At 40.8% G+C, this 14,821-nt stretch overlaps 1 protein-coding gene across 1 annotated transcript; it reads left to right on the forward strand.

Annotated features, from left to right (window-relative positions):
• Nucleotides 1-250: 250 nt before the first annotated feature.
• stx6 (syntaxin 6) lies at nucleotides 251-5,586 on the forward strand. Its single transcript, XM_067230548.1, has 8 exons — nucleotides 251-372; nucleotides 899-1,067; nucleotides 1,326-1,421; nucleotides 2,179-2,241; nucleotides 2,606-2,734; nucleotides 2,848-2,954; nucleotides 3,167-3,261; nucleotides 3,677-5,586. Exons 1-8 carry the CDS (start codon nucleotides 338-340, stop codon nucleotides 3,751-3,753), a joined length of 771 nt encoding a protein of 256 aa, XP_067086649.1. The 5' UTR covers nucleotides 251-337; the 3' UTR covers nucleotides 3,754-5,586.
• The last annotated feature ends 9,235 nt before the right edge of the window (nucleotides 5,587-14,821 follow it).

Genomic DNA, 14,821 nt, shown 5'->3' on the forward strand with positions numbered 1-14,821 from the left:
TGAAAGCAATCCACACTCCAAATTAACCATTAGGTGTTTTGTGTAGCATTTGTTCTGACAGGTTGAGAGCAAATGCTGAAATTCTGCTCCCAACTATATAGAAAAAAATATCTCTGCAAGAGAATGTAAAAAAATATGCAAGCGAACGCAAAGTTTGGCAAAATATTTTTCCTCCCACTTCATAATTTTTGCATCATTATGTCCCTGTAGGGGTTCCGTACGTTCCATCCTCTGTGTTTGTTGTTACACAGACAGAGAAGAAGGCAAGCATGTATGAGGTAGATGAGTGTGGAGACTAAGTTTTTCATTTTTTTTGGCAAACAATTCGGTTCTCAAGATGTCAATGGAAGATCCGTTTTTCGTCGTTAAAGGGTGAGTAACATCACGTCACCATAGCGATACCTCACCTGGGATGTATAGCAATCTTGCTTCAATAGCATTTTGTCTATACCTACTTAGCTTAGCCACGCTAGGCTACAGTAAATAGGGCTACAACTAGCTAGCTAGCTAGCTTATTGTACTATAAACAATGGAGAATTGACATGCCAGGGGCGGTTTCGCTAGCTAGATAGCTGAGTACAGCCGGTAGTCTTCTTACAAGCAGCACCGTTACTCAACATTTTGTTGGGCTGGTTTGATAAATGGTGTACAGTACACCTTCGATTACTTAATTCTGTTTAGACTCGACATTTCGATAGCTAGTGACGAGTAGCTTACCCATGGCTATACGTCCCAGCTAACTCAAAGGATGTGTGGGATAGAGCTAGTTATCTTATGACTTGTGCTTTAGGAAACTCACTAGTATACCCTACTCATCTGGCTAGCTCAATATCAAATACAGTAATGCGCATGCTCTAATAATAGTTGTAACCAAGGCGTGTATTTTAATTGTTTATAGTGAGGTACAGAAAGCCGTAAACACAGCACAAGGCCTGCATCAGCGATGGAGCGAGCTTTTGCAGGACCCTGGTGGTGTTTCCAAAGAGGAGGTGGACTGGACCACCAATGAACTGAGGAATAGCCTGAGGTCAATTGAATGGGACTTGGAAGACCTTGATGAGACAATCAATATCCTTTTCACTTCTTGACTTGGATAGTTTAAGAAAGGCTGAAAAGCAAGCTACCTGTCTTGATCCCAGTAGCACATATGTTATGCTAAAGTAATCCTATGAAGCCATGTTCTGTGTGTTGATCCAAGTAGTGTTGCATACAAGAAGCCTTTGGTGAAGCTCACTACTGCTGACTTTAACATACACACACCAACACACATTCTTTTACTCATACAATTATGGGTGAGACGGAAGCTTTTCTTTAATTTTAACATAAGTATTGTTGAATCCAACCCTAAGAAATTCAACTTGGATTCTCTGGAAATGACTAAACGTAAAGCTTTCATCACAAGCACCAGACAAACTGTTAAGGTGAGTAAAACATAACAAACAAATAGACCTTTGTGTAACTGTAAAGATAAGTGTTTTCAGTTTAGTATTGAAATAAAAATGGCAGGTTAATTGTTAACACTGCAAATGTTGGTTGCGCAGTGTTAACGATTAACCTGTCATTAATATCTGGAATTTCCAGACACTAGTGGTGCTCATTGACCAATAAGAGGGAAGTCCCAACTAGAAATAATTCCCATTATCATGGCTTGGTCTGTTCCAAGAGCTTGAAAAATTAAAACACAGTAGCTTCTCAGTCAAACACCAAAATGTCCACCTTTTAATTAAAATTTAAAAAGTCTGGTATTGCAATTTTCAGTTTATTGGAAACAAAAAAAGTAAAAATCCCATGCTCTTTTCCAATTTTGCATTTTATCTTTTTGTGTTGTGCGATGAATTAACTTATAATGTTACACATTCCCAAATCTCTGTTGGATCAAGTTATCAACAACAATCTTTCAGGCAAACTTATATAAAGTATAGCTTTGTCAACAAAGCAGCATGAATTGTCAAGTGATTTTATACTTTTTGTGCATGTGAGAAGCCGCTTATGTGCTTACAGTCCAATAAAAGCAGGTGACTATCAGTAAATACCCAATATATTGACTGATTGTAAATATATGGATGCATCCCGAACAACAGATATTCAGAATGAAATTGTTTTAATACAACTGTACTCTGAGCATGTCAGTGGACATTTTAGTTTCATATAGGTTTGTTGTATTTTTGGCCTTTTTAGGAAATGAAAGAACACATGTCCAGTCCAACGGCTTTGGCCATGACAGACAGGAAAAACCGCCAGGTTAGTTTGTGATTGAACAGAATTGCCGAATGCACCTCTTGCTAAGAAATATGAGGAAGGGCGTGTCAGAGATGTCATCAATTTACACTCTTCTTTTTTAAGCTGTGCTGGAAGCAAAGTGAAGCTATAGAATTCAGTAGAAGTGGCTCCCTTAGGAGTCTCATTTGCCCGAGGTGTCAGATCTGATGCTTCCTTCTTTTGTTCCTTGACAAGAAATGGTCTTATTTGGCAATCATCATACACAACACATACCTAAATGGATTAATTGTATCCTCACATAGAGAACCATTTTTTGAAATGTCATGATTTCGTGAATATATTCCATCTCCAATAACCTTCAGCGTAACTCGCTTTATATCTGCAGGCTCTTTTAGGGAACAGTGGATCTCAGGGTCCAGTTTGGCAACCAGAGTCAGACAAATACACACGTCTGGACGGAGAACTCCAAACCGCAAACTCCCAATTCTTAGATGAACAACAAACTCAACAACAGGTATCATACGCTGTTTTCTAGGAAACACATTGTTGGCTGTTGCCCTCTCAATAATCTTCTCCCATGCATCGGGTGTCAATGTGTGTGTTTTTGTGTGTGTGTGTGTATGATAGCTCATTGCAGAGAAGCAGGATGAGCACCTGGAGCTGGTCTCTGGGACCATTGGGGTGTTGAAGAACATGTCTGAGAGGATCGGCATGGAACTTGATGAACAGGCCGTGTATGTATCACAACCATCTCCATTCAGACTCATTCCTCCTAACATTTGAGATATACAGAAGTGGACCAAAAAAAAGCATTTTGTGCTTGTTGCTTTTATTACCCAGTTTTGGAAATAAAACGGTTCTTTCATACTCTTTCTCCTAGAAATATGTTACATGGCAACACGTATTGTCTTGTTTGGTTGATAATTGTAGAAATTCTCTCTTGAAGGATGCTTGATGACTTTGGAAACGAGATGGACAGCACTCATTCCAGACTGGACAGTGTTATGAAGAAGCTGGCAAAGGTTTCCCACATGACGAGTGGTAAGTTACTTTCCTTTTTGGACTTTTTCAGTGGATGGCTGTTCAATATGGGGGAGAACTGATGCTTTTTCTGAAATTTCTCTGAAAAAGTATGCCCGTGGCCATACCCAGCTACCACGTGCGGCTTCTTGTTTACACTTCAGAACACAGGGTGAAATATCAATATCGCAAAAGTTGTTTCAATATGGCCAAAACATGACATCACTTAAGTGACACTGTGTGGTCTTATGTCTGTATTATCTGTGTCATATCTAAAGAAGCCATTAAATAATAAATAAAAAAAAACGTCCACAATTTCCCAAGAAGTGCTTAGAATAATAATTTCTTTGTTGTACATAAATGCATGTTTTAATGCAGTTACCAGTAAATGGTTATGGTATAACACTTGTGTTGTTCCTTTCCTTCCTGTCTCCAGATCGGCGACAGTGGTGTGCTATTGGTATCCTGCTTGCCGTTTTGTTAGTCATCCTCATGCTCTTCTTTATTCTGTGATGTACCATCTAACATAATTCCATTCCCACAAACAGAAACTTGCTTATCTTAAACAAACAGTGATTGTGAGTCCACACCCCCTACCAAAACATCCACCTCTGTCAATTCTACAGCCTGAATTCAAAACTCGAGTTGAAACGTGAATTTAGAAAGGTTTGCAAATTTAAATACAGAAATAATCAGGATCCCCCATATCTTGATACTTTTTCACTCTTTGAAGCTTTGAATTTTAATGTCTATGAGAATTCAGCCATAGTCCGGAATCCTAGTCTGTGACAGACTTTGTATGCGATACTTGGTTGACTAAATGACAAGTAACAAACAGACTTTGTATGGGATACTTGGTTGAGTAAATGACCAGTAACAAACAGACTTTGTATGGGATACTTGGTTGAGTAAATGACCAGTAACAAACAGACTTTGTATGGGATACTTGGTTGACTAAATGACAAGTAACAAACAGACTTTGTATGCGATACTTGGTTGACTAAATGACCAGTAACAAACAGACTTTGTATGGGATACTTGGTTGACTAAATGACAAGTAACAAACAGACTTTGTATGGGATACTTGGTTGACTAAATGACCAGTAACAAACATGAGTAATTTGTACTCTGTAATGTGCATTCATATGAAAATTAGATACTTCTGTATTTGTGTTTTTTTCATTTCAGAAGGTTTTTACTTCGTAAACATGAGGTATTGTATTAAGATGGTGAGAACAGGTTCTGTTTATTTCATTTTTTTTAATTATTCAGACAAGAATGTTTTTTTCTCAACTCAAAAAAAGGCACTGCAAGTGTAGAGTTAAATGCACTATTTTCACTGTCTTGGCCATCTTCCTACAATACTGAATCAATAGATGCATGTGCTGTTATGCATACAGACAACTGAAAATGAATTGGCTCTTAAATTCCTGGAAACTATTTTGAATAAGGTTTACAGTATGTCGCCAGGCTGGAAAAGGGTGGTTGCAAACCTCGTAATGTTTTATTATTACTGTGTGGAAAAACTAGTACAACTCATAATGACCTAATAATACTTACAGGACATTGTCTGACATTTCATTTTCAATGAAAAGTGTTTAGGGGCTGCCCTCTTCATTGTTATTTAATGTTGTCTTGTGCACTGACTGCTGAATACCTGGTTGAATATAACGACTACTGTCAATTGTAACAATTATGTTCGTGTTTTTCTGTGGACCTTGAAGTTACTAGTAAGAAAATTACAATTTATTTCTAGGTATGTATACAGTATGACTGCTAGCACTAAAACTGGTGGACTATTTCTATTTATTTATCTATGTTCTTTCATTGTTATTTTACTGACCTACTGTTGCATTATAATTTTACATAACACCACCAAGGCAAACATCATTATTACTGTATATTATTTACAGGCAACAGGTGCGGTGTGTCTGCTACATTGCCATAGGGCAAAACACAGCAACAATCTAAAGCAATTGAACTTTAAACTAACAGAACATTTACCTTGCATAGAGCCACTCCAAAATTGGCAACACACTTGTAATTAAAAAAATGGCATTTGTTTTCAACACTAACTTCACTTGTTATTGTACCTATAAGCACATAAATCATAAGAGAACCCAACTCTATGGTTTCACTGTACTTGTTTGAAAATATGACTAACCGAGTATTATTATTTCCAAACTGTATACTCTGACTGTACTAATATTAACAACATTTGTTTACTGCAGTAAAGACTAGCAATACAAGCTCATGTGTCAGAATGTATCAGTTGACGCATCTGTAACATTCCACAACAACAATGCAAGTATTCTTTATAATTGTCATCTCTCGCTCTACTATCAAGTCTGTCTGGTCTGGTTTTCCTTTTCAGTATTGAATGTCAGTTCCCAGGGAAACTCATTATGAATATACACATTAATAAGTTATAAACTGCATATCTAAACACACTGACTTAACTGGTTGTAACTGTGAAAAATAAATAGCCAGTGCCTTAGGCTAAGCTGTGACACAAGGGCTGGAATGATATACTTTTAAAATTTGGCCTCTTAAAAAGCATCGTAACATGTAGGTAGGAATTGCAAAATACCTTGAACCCCAACCGTCTAAAAATAGTTACTTTTTTTATCTCCTCTCACCTCACTACTTTTTTTTACTGTAATAGAGCTGAAATTGTAGTTGAAATTATTAGAATTTCCAAGTTTACACATTTTGTTCACCTCTTCCACCTGAAGCATATTTTAAAAAAATGTGGGCCTAAAATAACAAACCCTAAATAGGGCTTCAAGTATCAATCTGGTACCTACAGAAACCTAACACCTGTGAGATTGTGAGTAAAGTATTAGAAACGTGGATATTCCACAAAGCAAAAATTAAGTTGAAAATACTATTTCATACAGTCAAACTAGGATGAGCAACCAAAGATGTCATTAGAGTAATGGTACACCTTCTCACCTGGACATTTACAAAGTGGATTGTAATCCAGTGAGAAATAAAGTGAAATACATTAATAGGAGATCTATTTATGGAGGGATCTTATGAGACACTACAGGAGATGCATGGCGTGTTTGATGTTGACTCATTGTGCATCTCACACTTACAAAAGGGACATTATCTGTGCTAATGCTAAGGCTAGTGCTTAGCCTGTTGGCTTCCAGTGATACGCTGTGCAAGGTTGGGAGCAACCATTTAAAAAGATATGTCTCTTTTAGGGATACATGGCTTGCAGGGGTTAACTGATTAGAAGGGCATTCAAATATATATAAAAAATGGCCTGTTGGTGAACTTGAGGTGGCGGAGGTTTAAAATAACACATTGATGCACATAGGAACTATGTATTAGCTAAAATATCAATCCGTATGTTAAGCGGTGTGTCTCTACAGATAGGGATCTATTATTGTAATCTTACAAACATATACAATTTACATTTCACAATCAAGTCGTATTATGTATGTGTGTGTGAATATTGTTTGGTGTTTTGTTCATGCTTTGGGGTGTGTGAGTGTGCTACTGTTGTATCCGGCAAGTCATCCTGTTGCTTTTTGGCCCTTGAGTGTCTGTCGTTAATTAGCTGTACTAACTAATAAGCCCTAGAGCTGAAACTGAAAAACCTGATTCAGCTCATTTCATTAAAATCTGAAATATGTGATTTGTTTCCTGTGTATGTCTTAGAATTGTCTCGGCAGAATTAGAGCATCAAAGATGTTGAAAGATGACACCTTATTCGTTACTATGACACCCGCTCATTGGAGTGTCAAGGCTCGCAAAACGGTCAACGCCATGTTGAATTTCCGGCTTGCCACCAGTGAAGTGGTCCTCCAGTCTCGCACAGTAGAGACGGTACACTGTGCACGTAAAAAAAAAAATCACCTTTTTGGTAATTAAAAGTGAGATGGCTGCTTCAAAGGGAGTAATCATGGTTTTCTTTATTTGGACTGGATTAAAAATTACAGATGTTGACTGAAAAATGTATAATGGGAAAATGACAGCCTTAAGGGTAGACTCTGTACTTTCAGAGCACGACTCTTAGGTAAACAGTGACCTCATACACATTCTTACTTTTGAATTACAGCTCGTGGAGGAACAAGCTACATAAGGAAGTCTTTTGAAATGGAACTGTATCAATATATACAGTTTCCCTTTTTTTCAAATTCTATTTGACAGATTACGTTCCAAAAAAGGTCTATATGAACCATTTGGGGTTCAAGTGTTCATAACATTTGGCTTTGTTTTTTGTTGTTTTACAATGCATTCGGAAATAGCATAAAAAGCAGCATTAGAATAGACAACATGTTATTTTACTCACATTGGCAGCATTACAAATATACATGTGAAATACAAAAATAATGAGTGGCAATTTCTCAACAGCACTCAATTTTGTTAGCAATACAGGGAACAAGAGTGAAACACTTAATGTACAATAAAATAAATATTGATTTTATTTACCAAGCAGAACAGAAAGTGGATGATCCCTTATTAAGTCAATAGGATACACTGCTATACCATACTCAATGTAAAGTCTATGATGGGAAAAGGTGTAATAAACGTTTCAAATCTTTCCTAACACTTCTCTTGTATTAGTAGGCCTACGTTGGTACATACATTTTTTGATGATTGTCTGTGATGTTAGGATGTTCCAAAAGACTTACATGATAGATCTGATTGTGACAAAGCAATTTTCCCTCATCCGTTGGAGTTGATTTGATCTTTAATGGCCTTGTTACCTGCTTTTTGCATTGAATTTCAGTGAATTGTTTGGCTCATACAAATCACCCACAGCAGTACCTCAATGCTGTGGGCCACAGATTTGTCTTGAACATTTACCTGACCAAGATATCTCAATAAAGATATTGAAATTCCCTGAAAGGGCACCTATTAAAGACAAGTATATATTTCTAACATAGGAGTGCGCGAGTTATTGGTTTATAATCTCTTTACAATGTTGTTGAATCAACGCTCATGCATGATCTATATCTGCTCTTTGACTAAAGCAGTTCGCACAATGGGAAGACTATTAGATTGCATACAGTTTATCCAAAAAACATGCCCTTCCAGCATTCTTTTTATGTATTAAATAGTCCGTACCACAATCGTCCTTATGACAGTGGAGGGAAAAAACATAAAAAAAAAAAAAAGTAGATATTGTTATTGCTTGGTGAAAGTTGTTCTCTTGATGAGCACCTAAACTCGAGATAAACCACCCAGTTGTCATTTCGAGCCAATGGTGTGTTAAAAGAAAGTAAAACATAAAAAAAAAAAAAAGTTTTATGCTCAAGGTTGACTTGCGCGGACATTGTTCTTGGGTACAACTCAGTGGTAGAACATTTGACTGTAGATCAAGAGCTCACGGATTCAATCCACCCCTGCAAGTCACTTTGGATAAAAGTGTCTGCTCAATAAACACATTCTTCTTATTCTATTATCATTATCATCATTGTGGGCTAGTGGGGAGGGGCTTTCCGGTGACGCAGCACACGGACGGATGCTATGTTGTCTTTGGTCATGAGCTGTGTCACCAGGTCCAGACTAAGACCAGCCACCTTCTCTTGGTTCACCTCCAGGATCTCATCTCCAATGCCTAGGAGCCCCGTGTAAAGCTTCTCAGTGTTGCTGTCGACCATTTCTTCCACGTACACACCTGTGGAACATGAGGATATGGGAAAATGCATGGACGTACATCAATTTGAGAAATGAACGCATACTGTGCAGACTTTTCCCATAGCAAAAATACTTTGATAAATAGACACACAGGCTCCACACAGAGGAGGTACATCTAAGCAGTACACATTTGTCAGTAGGTTGTGTAAAGAATGGTACACACCAGGTACTGTACAGTGCTATAAAACATACATGAAATACATCCAAACATGCTTATTTTCACCATTGGACCAATCCCTTGCTGCAATCTTCTGTATACGAATGACCTGCTTAAAATCGAATGATGTAAAACTACCGTACTTCTGTAGAGTGCCCACAATATTGTCCAGAAGTTTTAGTTAGCATTTTTGTGTTTTTTCACACTAAAGCAATTCAATGTTAATGTGGGTCCCAATCATTTTGATTTCAAAACCTTTGTAAACTTTTAATTTACAAAAATGTAATCGGGCCTATACTTTGGGCATATGTATAGAACAGACTCGCCCACAATCATTCAAATCAAAGCAGTAGGATATAAGCAATATATGCATTTGGACCTGAGTCTGGCCGTCCTTTTCCCCGGGAAATAAGGAAACCAAAGGGTCCGTCGGACGGTCTGTTGAGCTCCAGCAGTAGGGTCCCATCAGGGAAGGCCTGGGCCACCCTCCCCACGGAGCGCACTGCACTGGGGCAGCCGACGTCCTCAACGCTGAGGGGCCTATGGAGGCTCCTGCTGGACAGGGGAGATCAAGTTGAGCTTTAGTTCAAAACAGGCTTACCCAATCTGAACGGAAAATGATCCTCGATCAACCTCCAGAGGCACCTGAGTGAATTTGATAGACATGAGCAATCTCTCAGAATTCGAGGTCTACCGTGTACCGAATAGCTACTACATCTGTCCTGATCCTCAGTTATAAATATCTTGTGTTGATACATGTGACAACCCACTTTCCATCACTCTTCACTGTTTAAGAATGCACTTTGGTCATAAAACTCTGACCAAAATTGTCCTATTTAGTGCAGAGATCACAGGTCATTTTCACCTCTTCCACTGGTGGGATGTGGGTAGGAGCCACACTGGCACAAAGCTAGTTGATGAGCTTGCTTTCTGCTTAAGCTACTGTATCTGCTAATCAAAGTGAAATGAACCTCCCCGGGTTCTTTAAATGTATAATTACATATTAGATGTCATCTAAAGGACAACCATAAAGGTTCACTGTACTTCATACATTTGTCTCTACTACCCACACAGCCCAGAACTTGGAGCACAATCCATTAATAACTTAGAATGTGCCATGTGGCTATCAGGTTTCTGTCTTTTGAGGAAGGTAACGTAAGCACACTTCAACACCATGGAGAAGGACTGGAATGTCTTCTCCGGCTTCTATAATACATCAGATGCTAGTAAACACACACACACTCACAATGTATGGGTGTCCGTGCACTGTACTGTTTGCTATGTGGTCTTCTTTGGAATTCATTTTCTTTCTATGGCAGGACCACATGCCATCAGAGAAGACACTGTCAGAGACTCCAGGGAGTGGAAACTATTTGGTTGCACAACACACTATTTGGTTGCACAACACACAAATGCACACCCAAACATTTATAGTAGTCGCTCTGAACACCATACAGGAGGCCTCGTCCACATGCCAGTCCATATTAGGATGGACTTCTGATTGCTGTTGTTTCATTCATAATTCATACAAGATAATGTATTTTTGGGAAAAAGAGGTGCTATATTAGAATTTGATTTTGATTTAAACAAGTTGAAATGACTATTATTCGTAAACATGTGGTTGTATTTGTGTGTTTAGGCTGAAGTACCTGAGAATAGGGCTGCCAGACAGATCTCCAGGAATGTAAGCACTGGAGCGATCTCGGTTCTTTTTCGGCATCTGTACATTCTGGATAGATGACGATTTCCTCATCTGGAGAAATGGTGACCCCTTGTGGTGAAATACATTTGTTTCAATTGTTAACATTTTGGATTTGGTTAAATTAAACTTTAAAACATGAGTCATAGAGACTAAGAAGATAAAGCAGAAAACATTTGTGTGAGATCCATCTTTGATTAAAAAGCTGGAGGGGAAATTATTAATTAATCAATTCATGTAACTCAGAATCCAATCAAACCATTCCTTCGAACAAGCCATATAACATAATCACATTTTGAGCATGTGGTGGCTTGTGATTTAATAAGTCTCATGGTTCACAGTGTACATGGTCTCAGAAAATCCGGTTTTTGTTTCAGATGCAAGAAATAGGAGTATTTGATTCCACAGCATCCTCACCAAGCGAAGGGACTGGAGTGAGGGGGATTTCCTCAGCTGTCTGGTGTCCGGAGGACGTGTTTTGGGGCTGGGTTTCGGGCAGGGGCTGGGGGAGAGGCTGGGGGAGGCTGGGTTGTTACTGGGCTGGAAGCTCAACTGCTCCAAACTCCTGGAGCGCCCTTTACTCAGAGTCCCCACACCGTTGAGGCCAATGGCAGAGAAAAAGCGCTTCAGTGACAGTTTGGAATGTCCCAGTTTCAGATCTGCATCTTTTCCTGACCTTATTTGACAGTAGAGAAGTAAAGAAAGAGATAGAGAAAGATAGAAAAGAAGAAGGATGGAAGAAAACAGGCACGAGTTACTCATATAAAGGGGAGCTCATCTCACTGGTTCTTCTATTCAGAACAAAATCGTACTGTTGTGAATGAAACATGATTCCCATTATGTCAATAAATAATCAGTAGAACTAGTTAGTTTCTAGTTACTAGATTATTATGCGCACTTCATCTAAAAATAGTTGATTGTATCCATTGAGCAGACTGAACAGATGTCCGAGGGTAGAGGAGGAAGTTGTCAGGGGCCCTCAAGTGCCCGGCTGTAAACGTTACGGGAAGGGCCCAGTTTAGAATCTCTCGCCCTTAGATGAATCATGGGCTGCCAGCTGTGAGTTGTGTGTGCCTGTTGTTCCTATCTGTGTTAACATTCCTTCCATAAAAGTTGGTCCTCTAGCCTTCAGAGCTGAGAGAGACTTTATTGAGGCCTAGCCTGGATTGTATTGTCATCTCTTGTCAGGGGTCTGGTTCCCCTGATCTGCAGATTGATCATTGATAACTCAACTGACAACACTTTCTCTATCAATGTTAATAGAGGAGTTTACACAGCTGTGGACAGGTTCAAGTTCGAGTGATGTCTGTTATCCTTGAACAATGGATATTGCAATTGGACGAATGGGAGAAGGACTCACTCAACAGGACTGCGGCCGTCCTCCCTCTGGATCTCTGCTCCCATCTGCCCTCTGTCACTTCCGTCACCCGCACAGTGGTCCTTTGATGGTATGTTGTTCACTCCTTTTAGACAGTACTCTTCCATACCTAAATGCTCGGCTATGGGATGGAAAAATATAATGCACATGCAGTTTTGTGTTTCATCAACATCAATAAAACAATGGATCCCATTTTGTTTGTTTTTGTTTGGGATCTCAGTCAATTACCAATTTCTAATTGGTCAGCGTGAGGGGGTGTGTGAGGGAGGGTGTTGGGGGAGGAGTTAGTCTAACCTGATGCGAGGGGAGCGGTGTGACTGTGCTCTCCTGTGGTTCGGGCGGGAGATGAAGAGTGTTTTGGGACAGTGGGGTCGATGCAAGAGGCCATCGCTACTCCGCAAGAAGGGGGCACAGAAGAGACACAAACCTCCGTGACATCTCCGTGACCTCCCTCAACACAGAGTCCCTCCTGACCACGGGCTATGGCACCTCTCTCCTGGACCTCCAGGGCCTTCTTCGCCGCTTGCTGGCCATTACACTGGCCATTACACTGGCTCCTGAGACCCGGATTTAACACGGATTTGATACGGAGTGGGGAAGAGGGGTCGCTCTTGGGTGTACCCAAGGTTCTGGCTTCTTTGACCGAGGACACCAGGCGTGGGGTTAGAACAGGCACTACCACAGCCTGCTCCATGGCATATGGGTTGGGTGGTAGCGCCACTGTGCCATTGGTCAAGGCAGGCGGCGACGCGCGGTTGTCATCGGGCGCCACAGGCACTGTAGGTCTGTGGGTGCCCGCTCGCTCTCCCTTTTGGCTGCACCTCTTCACCCGCGTCTTAGAGATATGGAAACCACGAGCTTTGCCTCCACTCTCTGTCGTGTCATCCCCTGAACCTCTACGCACGCTGTCACTATCCCCCTTAGTGGCCGGAACCACTGTGCCGATATACGTCTCCTTTATGCGTTCGGAGTGCACCCAGCACGGCGCCCCGTCAGTCACACCCTTCGCAAGCCCAACTGGGGGGTCAGGAGGATTGCGATGGAGGTACGAGTTCTGGGGGGAAGGGTTCGGCTTGAGGTTGTGGTTGGGGACCTCTGCTGTTAGAAGGGTCCCACATGATTTGCACTGTCTCCCGAACACATCTTGTGGCTTTAGAGTTGCGTAATGGCTCGACGTACCACTCATTAAGATCCCCTGAGCACCGTGGGGCTTCCTAGGCCATACAGCACCACCGTCAGGGCAACATCCTCTGTCGGTTGATATTCCATTTGCGGCTCCTGTGGGCTCATTCTTCTTGTTGACGAAAGAGGAAACATGGGGCTTTGACATGAGCAGCGCCGGAGCCCTCTCTACCGCTCTCTGTCTCTGCCTCAGTCTCTCCAGGTAGCGGATCTCTGCTTCGGTTTCACTTTCGTCTTCAAAACGCACCCGCGTCGGAGATTGACCAGGCCATCGCCTGGGGGCGCAAACGGAGTCCGTTCCAGAGGAATCGCCGTGGTTCCCCGACAAGGACGTACTGATACAATCGGACGCTCCGTCTTTCCCCGCCAGATACGGCCAGTGCAGAGGTACACCGGGCCTAGATAAAGGCTCCCTGTAAGTGGACACACACACACACACACACACACACACACACACACACACACACACACACACAAAAAGCATACAAGTGTTTTACTTTCTGGGCAGAGTATTGATTTCATGCCTGTGGGATTCCTCTCCAAAATCCAGGCCTTAACATTCTTCACATGCTTGGCAGGCAGAGAAAAGCCATCCTCAGTATAAATGTTCTTTCTGCATCCAATCATCTTGTCTCAGCAGCTGCAAGAGCATCGCTCCATTACTTCAATTACAACATGCTTCCGAAAGATACCCAACCGTTTCTTTGGCCCTCTATGCCAGTAAGCGGAGCACAGAATTGAGCTAGCCTGACATGAACAATGTATAGATTTGATTGATGGAGGAGGTCAAATTGTTTGGAGGTTTCCTGACTGCACTGTGTTGTTGTTATGCAGACGGTTAGATTGTGGGGTAGGTAAGTATTACATGGCTGTTTACCTTCTTAAGCTGCCAAGAGAGGAGAGGTAGTGCTGTGCTGACATCAGCACACTGTATCCTGTTGATACTAACGGCCGTGAGGGTGTGCATGCGGTGCGTTACCTCCGGAAAAGGTAAGAGGCCTAAGTATCTTCCGAAGGCACTGTATATATGATCCTCATCAAACAGATTCTGCGGCCAAATCAAACCAAAGCATGCAATATTGTCTTCAAGAACTTTCATTTTTTGGTTACATATATCAAGGTGTACTCTGTAGTGTGTTGGTCGATGTCCCAAAATGTTCCTTTCGATTATTCTGATCTGGGATGGACAGGTGTCGCATGGGATACATGCAGCTGTATCCCACCCTCCGTTCAGGTGAATATGCTGATGTCACCAAAAGATCACTATACCAGAAATTATTTTAGGACTGAGATTGGAGGCATGTAGAAGGTGCAGAAAATATTTCTTTCTGTGAAAAGGACTATGAGAGCCTGAATGAGAGAATAAGATAGATAACAAATTATGCTTATTTTACTATTGACATAATTATGATGCGTTTTATGATATTTAACTGACTATATTGATTACACTGAACACAACTACATTGCAGCGCTAGTACATTGTATCTAAAAACTATACCATGTAAGG

This window comes from Osmerus mordax, chromosome 27 (genome assembly GCF_038355195.1).
Source record: "Osmerus mordax isolate fOsmMor3 chromosome 27, fOsmMor3.pri, whole genome shotgun sequence".
In the NCBI taxonomy this organism is placed as follows: domain Eukaryota; kingdom Metazoa; phylum Chordata; class Actinopteri; order Osmeriformes; family Osmeridae; genus Osmerus; species Osmerus mordax.

What these genes read in the sequence shown, in the direction of transcription:
- stx6 (XM_067230548.1), top strand. Translation starts at nt 338, where the DNA reads ATGTCAATGGAAGATCCGTTTTTCGTCGTTAAAGG. An exon ending in CAGACAGGAAAAACCGCCAG is followed by an intron (nt 2,242 to 2,605) that starts GTTAGTTTGTGA and finishes TTATATCTGCAG; the next exon opens with GCTCTTTTAGGGAACAGTGG. An exon ending in AACAACAAACTCAACAACAG is followed by an intron (nt 2,735 to 2,847) that starts GTATCATACGCT and finishes TGTGTATGATAG; the next exon opens with CTCATTGCAGAGAAGCAGGA.